This window comes from Cydia splendana, chromosome Z (assembly GCF_910591565.1).
Source record: "Cydia splendana chromosome Z, ilCydSple1.2, whole genome shotgun sequence".
Lineage (NCBI taxonomy): Eukaryota > Metazoa > Arthropoda > Insecta > Lepidoptera > Tortricidae > Cydia > Cydia splendana.
The window spans coordinates 15,106,515-15,114,509 of NC_085987.1; the positions used below are offsets into that span (position 1 = coordinate 15,106,515).

Sequence of the window (7,995 nt, forward strand, 5' to 3'; positions counted from 1 at the left end):
TTAAATCATATATGATATCGGATAAATCGGATATGTACTATGATTTTTGGCAATCCATCCTGGGGGAGGAAAGAGGGAAATTGACGCGGGCAGAGGCACGGGCACAGCTAGTAAAAAATATAATGATGTGATAGAAAACAAACCTATTGTCAATTAAAAATATTTCGCTATGCTACATTCATTATAATTACATTACTAAAAGAAATTCAGCATGAATCTAATGACAGGTGATCATGCACATGCTCAGGTACTTAATTAAAAAAAGATACTGTGGCACAGCCAGTGGCGTAGCTAGGGGGGGGCGGCGGGGGCGGCCCGCCCCGGGTGTCACCCATTTGGGGGGTGACACCCGACCGTGAACATCAGTAGTGCCATCTATAAAAATTCGTAAAACTGTGGCAGATTGCACAACCACCATTAAGGAAATAATATACAACATGCCCACGAGGAACCCGAGAGATTTTGACAGAATATTCCTGATCATATTTAAAGACTAAAATGTCCTATAAACTGTTTTGGAATTCGCCTAGTTTCATAGTCCAGTACCACCAGCAGCCTAAAAAAGCTTCTTTTTATTGTTTCTTAGTGCAAAATGTTTTTTTGATGGCGATGTTGCTACTATGGAACCTAGTCCAAATATCCTTATTGATATAATGTAAAAAAGTGACGTACACTTTGCAAAAACTAGGTTTTACAAAAAAAGTTAAAATTCTTTTTGAGTGATAGTTTTACAAATAGCATTTATATTTTATGTAGGTACGGTCAGCCAAGAAAGTGGTCTACCACTTTTCGACTCTATCATCTGATTGATAGAGTCGAAAAGTGGTAGACCACTTTCTTGGCTGACTGTACATTACGTACAAAAACATCGAAAAAAGAATTTATTTTTCGTGAAATTGACGTACCTAATACTCTAACTCTTTTAATATTTTTTCCTTCTTTGGGCTCGGAAATGCGTGGTTTAAATCTCTCGGTTTCCTCGTTGGCACCTGGTATGTACTCGTAGCAATAATATTTTGGCGTCTCGTAGGTTTTTTTAATTCAGGACCATTGTAAAGGTTTTTTTTTTAAATTATGTGATTATTTCAGTAATTGACAAAAAAAGTTAAAATTAAATTATAGCATTTACATTTAATTATGTACAAAAAATCGAAAAACAATTTTATTTTGGCGAAATGGACGTAAACTCTTTTAGTATTTTTTCCTTATTTTGGCCTGAGAAATGCATGGTTAAAATCTCTCGGGGTTCCTGGTATGTAACAATAATAATTGTTGGCGCCTCGTAGGTTTTTTTATTCAGAAAGGTTTTTTTTTTATTATGTGATTATTTCTGTAATTGAGAAGCTATGTCACTGTTTTTAATTGGGTGACTCTGGACTATTTGAAATTCATTGTGAAATGGGATTTTACAGAATCTCTTTCAAATCGCGCACTTGGCAAAAAAAGTTTTTAATTTTTTTTAACGTAAATTATTTGTATATCTTTCACGGGACAATGATGACTCGGACCTTTGGGAGGCGTGCGCGGAGCCCAAGCCAACATGGAGATGCCCTTATGACACTTATGAAATGTGGGTTACACCGAGCGGATGCTGTCCTTGCCCGTGTCATAGAACGCGCGCAGAGGCAACACCCGCCAGGGTGTGGACTATTGAGACTTCATGGAATCTAAAATGAAAGCGATGTAGTAAATTGTGAGCTATGGAATATTAAACGTAATTTTATAATTGTAAAATATTAAACATATTTTACAATTTTGATTGAATTTTGGGGTGACACCCACAATTTCCGCCCCGGGTGCCACCCATGCTAGCTACGCCACTGGGCACAGCTACAGTCAAATTGTGATTTAGTCGTTTTTTGTGTGACATATACTTCAAATATTTGGTGCTAACATGTATTTTGATTTATCCGCGTGCAAGCAAAAATCCATAAAAAATCGCATAGCAGAAACAGACTGATTTAATTATTATATAATAGTTTTATATTTTTCTTACTTTGCTGTAACAGTTGTACCCGTTTTTAAAGGCTATTTTGGATGTAGTGTATGTTAAGAAATACGCAAGTAATGTTTCAGTGATTTATTAAATGTCTATACTTAATGTAAAAAAAAATAATCTTTTACATCTGTTATTGTTGTTTCATAGTTTCTTTATGATTAACTCTTATCTATTAACTTAATAATTAAATAAGAATAGTATGCACGCTTACCAAATGAAACCTTGGGCCATCTTAAACTATGTATAGTAGTGACATAAATTTAATTGTAAGCAATCTCATACCATTGGTTAATTTGAAGTGGTTCAAGATTTTAATTAGCTGTGCCTACTTCACGTGAGCGGAGGTGTAAGTTGTAATTCATACATTCATTTTAATTTGCTGAGAGTGCCTACTTTACGTGAGCAGAGGTGTAAGTTGTAATTCATACATTCATTTTAATTTGCTGAGAGTGCCTACTTCACGTGAGCGGAGGTGTAAGTTGTAATTCATACATTCATTTTAATTTGCTGAGAGTGCCTACTTCACGTGGGCAGAGGTGTAAGTTGTAGTTCATACATTCATTTTAATTTGCTGAGAGTGCCTACTTCACGTGAGCGGAGGTGTAAGTTGTAGTTCATACATTCATTTTAATTTGCTGAGAGTGCCTACTTCACGTGAGCGGAGGTGTAAGTTGTAATTCATACATTCATTTTAATTTGCTGAGAGTGCCTACTTCACGTGAGCTGAGGTGTAAGTTATAATTCATTCTTATGGTTGCACATGTAGCTCATCATTTTGTAAAAATCGTTTTCAAATGTCTTATTTTCTTATGAAATATTTATGCATGTAGTTGTTAAAATGCTTATATGAGATTTTAATAAATATTTCTTAATAAAACATGTTGTTTTACTTATAAAAAAAGTTTATGAGTTTTATGACTATTTAAATTACATTCCATCCAGTCTTTCTTAAGTTGCTATCACACTCAAATAACATAAGTTTACACAACATAGCAAAACTGCACCTTTGCCATCATTGGCGTTCTATGGTATTTGGGGTGATCTTCTGTGCAATGATTTTACCATAGCCACCGCGCCCGCCGTCATAGTCGGTTCTATATTCATCCCGCACCTGTAATTAATATGCATCATTAGCACAAGATAAATGAATTATTATATACAAAAAGTAGATCAAAATATTACTTCTATACAATGTTTCCACTGAAAACTACTACCTCAGCTTGCCATGGCATCAAACTATATCGTTTAATTTGTCACATTTTTTATTTACTTACATAAATGAGCTTGAAGTTTGACATTAAGCAACTCACTTGTATGTGTGATGCTGAATTTGGTATACACATGACAAAGAGAATTTATTGACCACTTTCTTATGACAGAAACAGAGGAAACTATTTTATTACTCCTGGGCTTGTATCATGTTGTAAGGTGATAAAACTGTCATGTTGAGTTACTTACCTGTCCACCTGTTTTCCCACGTCCATACTGACGCCCCTCAATGAAGCCCGCATCCCAATCACACCTGATTATTCTGTCATCTAACCTCGTGCCATTGATATATCTGCAAATATTTATTACATATAACAACTAATTGTTTTGAATGAAATAAAAAGATCATAAAGAAAGAATAGGATATTGATAGATATAATGTTACATCCACTGGCTTGAACTTATGGCATACCAGATACACTTGGTTAGGATAACATGGATATAATATACTTAAGGGCATTATCACTTAACTGCGCACCTTTAACGGCCGGTTAGCAATTGTTACAAAACTGACAGTCAATGTCAAATCCCATACATTTTGTCAGGAATACTGACATGTATGGAATAGTGACTGAAACATGACTTAAGTCACGCTTTAAAGTACAAGTTAAATGAAAATGCCCATAATACATACAAATTATGTGTAATGACATATACAATATTAAAGTACGTACCTACATACAGGTTTTACTATATAGATTAGTTTTGCTTTCTCTGTCTCTAAATTCTAAAGCTACACACAGTAAATGATGATATAAAGGGAGTCACAACAAAATGAGGATAAAGCACTACAAAATAGATTGGACACTTGGACTAAGTGACTGTCATGATTGTATTGCACATGAATATAGACAAAGTTGTAATAACTGCAATTACCTCATACAGTTTTCTGCATCTTCTCTAGCATAGTATTCAACAAAACAAAATCCACAAGGAGTCTTCTTGTACTTGTCCAATCCCATGATTATCCGCCTAATATCACCACACCGCGAAAATAATTCATATATTTGCTCTTCTGTTGTATAAAATGACAAATTTCCTATGTAAAGAGTTGCAGTCGTTCGAAGTAACTTCTCTTGTTCGCTTCTGGATCCCTAGATATAAAAACGTTACAATTAATTTTGTGATCATTTTATGACAATTATACGCTGCAAGTATTGAATAGTGGGATGAAACATTGGAAACTTGCTTGGCAAACCTTAAAATGTTGGTCACGGTATGAACTAATTTCGATCGAAGAGTTCATTGAGTCATAACCTCGTTTCATTTTGTATTAGATCAATTGTTGTTGTAGACTAAAATACTCTTAAAATAATTGTTGCTATAAGACTTCACTAAGGGTTAAACAAAACACAGTAATATTTTGCCCAGTTACAACCAATTCTCTTTTTGACACGAAGCAAGCACTATTCACACTGAAATATGAAACCTATGGAAGTGAAACGTCAACGAAAAATGCGTGCCAGTGTGACGTCATCCGGGAACAAAACATGGCGGTTTTAGTGCTGCCCAGAAGATTTTTACTGCTACTAGGTTTTATCGATACATCGATAACTTTTTAACGTGTTCGGCTCATTTTATTTAAAATACTAAGTATGTATTATTTGTGGAGTTTATGTTTTAATAGCAAGTAAGTAAATAAATAAAAATTCTTTATTAGTATATTGTTATGTGAAAAGATACTTTGATTGAGTAAGATGTGTGGAGTCTAGGACAATTTCGTGCTTCAAATTTGACAGGTAAACCAGATGACGCTGTACTACTCAATACATATTGCGATTTTTGCGGTAACTCTGATTTTCAAAAGTTGACGTTTGACAACTTAGTGACCGCAAAACACATGGCGCAGTACAGCGCCATCTGTTTTGGATGTCAGAATAAGTGTACGTGTTTTTCTTGGACTTTACCTCTCTATTACAATCAATTTCGTTGTGTTGTTAACCCTAAAGTCTGTAACACACTACCGCACTGCACCTCGACCTTGGTGCGCCATATCTATAAGTGAGAGCGATACAAAATTCAAGCTTATTAAGCGACGGGTGAAAAAAAAACAAAACACCTTCAGAACATTTTTTTTATTACAAAAATAAGGAATGACTTCCGCTCTTCAACTTCTTCAACATTTATTCAGCAAATAGGCCACAAGGGCATTTTTATACGTCAACATTGAATTTACATACAAGCAAAAATAATAACAATACATTAACCATTTTATAAATTACAACTATATGTATATGGTCTCTTAATGTCGAATAACTATAAAACTATAATAATGATATAAAAAAGCCCGCAGGGCAGCTTGTGGAGTAACGACCCCACGGACCCGAGTTACCCCAGTGCTCCCGAGAGTCGGTCAGGGTCTCCATCTCCAGCCAGTCTTTCTTTTTATGTTCATTTCTTGGTAACCTATAAAAAATGATTTAATTATTAAATTAAGATAATTTAGTTGGTTTGAAGCGGGGTAGCATAATAAAATAAGAAAATATAAATAGGCAGTCATAATATATCGATATCAAAGTCGATAAATAAAGTACAACCCTAGCTGAAATGTTTACATTATTTAAGCGTAAAAATATAGTTAAATAAATCCAATCACTTCATGATCTATAACTGCACAGAAGAACCTTGCTATTTATAATGTGAAACATCCTTAAATTTCCCAGGAACATTAACAATAACCAATATTTTTCATGTAAATTATAGCGTACCTGTGTACGGTTAAAGATGGCTGATTTGGTGGTTTTCTTATGCCGCACCCTAATACACTACACACTGGCATATTCGCGACGTAATTATTCACATTTGGCTTCAATTATTTTCAATCACAAGCAAAATATTGAAAGATAATTAATAATTTTAATTTTCACCACGACTTTTTGACAGAACAAGTACCGGCTGAACTGACAGACAATGACATTTGGGTGACTAAACATGGCGGATTTTCGGCCGCATTAGGTATTTACGTATTTTCATGGAACACTTTATGTACGTACTGAAATACTGTCATCTTTTTTTGCTAAGGGTTACAGTGCTGAGTAAAAACGAGATAGATATATATTTATGTGTGTGCCGTCAAAATGGGTGCTATTTCTATAAGCAATTGTACGTATAGAACAATATGTCTTGTCCCTATTATATAGGTCTATGACTATTCATGAAATTTCGATGTCGCTTCGCGTTGGTTAAAATGACATTTGGTTGGCATTTACAAAGATAGCGTTCGTTACAATACTGTTATTATATAAAATTATGCCGTTTTGAGGAAATAATAGGTTTTTGAGTAATTTATTCACTACATATTTATTTATAATAATAAAAATCAAGAATTATATTTAATTATAAAGATTAATATTCAATGCGATTTGATTTCCAGCATCTTATAAGGTTGGTCTGATCGTGTGGAAGATGGTTCGCTGTACGTTAGGTACGAACGTCTATTACTTCTTTTGGTTCACATATCTCTATCTCGCTCTATTAAGTGCTTCACACACCTTAAAGCCATTACAGACGAGCGTACCGGACCGCGAACATGGTGTGGTCAAAATATCTGTTTCGCTCAGCTATAGTTTGTCAAAGGACTTATGTCTTTAACGGACGCACGGCTGACCAGCTTACACACGATCGAACGTGTGCCGGACCGCATTAGCCCCCATTAGCACGAGAGCTTTTTCAACGCATGAATCTGTCCGCACTCTAAATTTGATTTAACGACCAAGGCTCAAAGTCGAAAATTCAACAACGCTTGATAAAAAGCGCCACCGCTGTCGTGTGAATAAATACACATGTATCCATTTGTGTCATTCAAACGCTTTTTAACGAGCGTCGTAATAGCGCGCCCGTGGGAATAGGGCTTAAGGTCGCTGTCGGGTGCGGCCGTCTGTTACGGATTTAAGGTATGCGTTAACTTCAGGTTAACTTAAATCAGGGGTGCGAAACATAGTGATTATATTATTTGGTGCGAAACGACTTTTTTTTTTTTTGACGGAGTGGGAATGCCTTTATGCACGGTGTGTGGGACTCGCCGCTCCTTTCCCCTCTCCTGGCAAGAGAGGGGGAGAATTTGGCCCTACCCACTAAACCCACTCCGGCGTTTCACCCTCTCTGCCGTTCGTAAGGGCGCACTGGGATCGACTGGGATGACATTCCACCACGGCGCCCTCCGGGGTGCGAAACGCCTGACTTCGGCCAAACTCGGCTCAGCATTGCTCCGAGCAATTATTAGGGTTGACACAACTTGACGTCCCTTTGCGTGCACAACCACAGATAAGATAATGGCTTGAATTATGACAACGCTAAATGGCCGAAAGGGATAGTGCCATATATTAGAAAGGGACAGCATGGTTTGACCCTGAACCGCTGTCAAAGTGGTAACACTATCGCACCGCACCGCGACCTCGGTGCATCGCACCATAAGTCGGAGCGATAAAGAGATATCTGTTTCTCGCTCTCACTTATGGGTGCGATGCACCAAGGTCGCGGTGCGGTGCGATAGTGTATTACGGCCATCCAACTTCGGTTTTGTAGGAAGTTTCCTTTCTGTACGGCAGTACTATTATTTATTCTGTGCTTAAATGTATGCCCCTCCTCCACCCCTTGGCCATCGGCCATATGCTTCGAGCAACACCGGCTTCCGACACATCGGAAGGGAGGGGCCCAAGCTTAGAGGATATAACCAACGGAGACGCCATGTCTAAAATTTTCGGTACAAAATAGTCTGCCGTTTTTTG

The 7,995-nt window shown here is 36.7% G+C and overlaps 1 protein-coding gene and 1 long non-coding RNA gene across 3 annotated transcripts; one reads left to right on the plus strand and one right to left on the minus strand.

The window, feature by feature from the left end:
* Positions 1-1,184: 1,184 nt before the first annotated feature.
* LOC134805294 (uncharacterized) lies at positions 1,185-2,876 on the plus strand. Its single transcript, XR_010146263.1, has 2 exons — positions 1,185-2,601; positions 2,664-2,876. It is a non-coding gene; the product is annotated as an uncharacterized LOC134805294 (long non-coding RNA).
* On the minus strand, positions 2,821-6,432 carry LOC134805293 (nuclear cap-binding protein subunit 2). Of its 2 annotated transcripts, XM_063778609.1 has the most exons (5): positions 6,418-6,432; positions 4,458-4,674; positions 4,145-4,362; positions 3,458-3,560; positions 2,821-3,110 (listed from the first exon to the last, which is right to left on the minus strand). In XM_063778609.1, exons 2-5 carry the CDS (start codon positions 4,533-4,535, stop codon positions 3,012-3,014), a joined length of 498 nt encoding a protein of 165 aa, XP_063634679.1. In that variant the 5' UTR covers positions 4,536-4,674; positions 6,418-6,432; the 3' UTR covers positions 2,821-3,011. The 2 variants fall into 2 exon arrangements, with proteins under 2 accessions (XP_063634679.1, XP_063634680.1); XM_063778610.1 differs by lacking the exon at positions 6,418-6,432 and having other exon boundaries at positions 4,467-4,674.
* Positions 6,433-7,995: the final 1,563 nt, after the last annotated feature.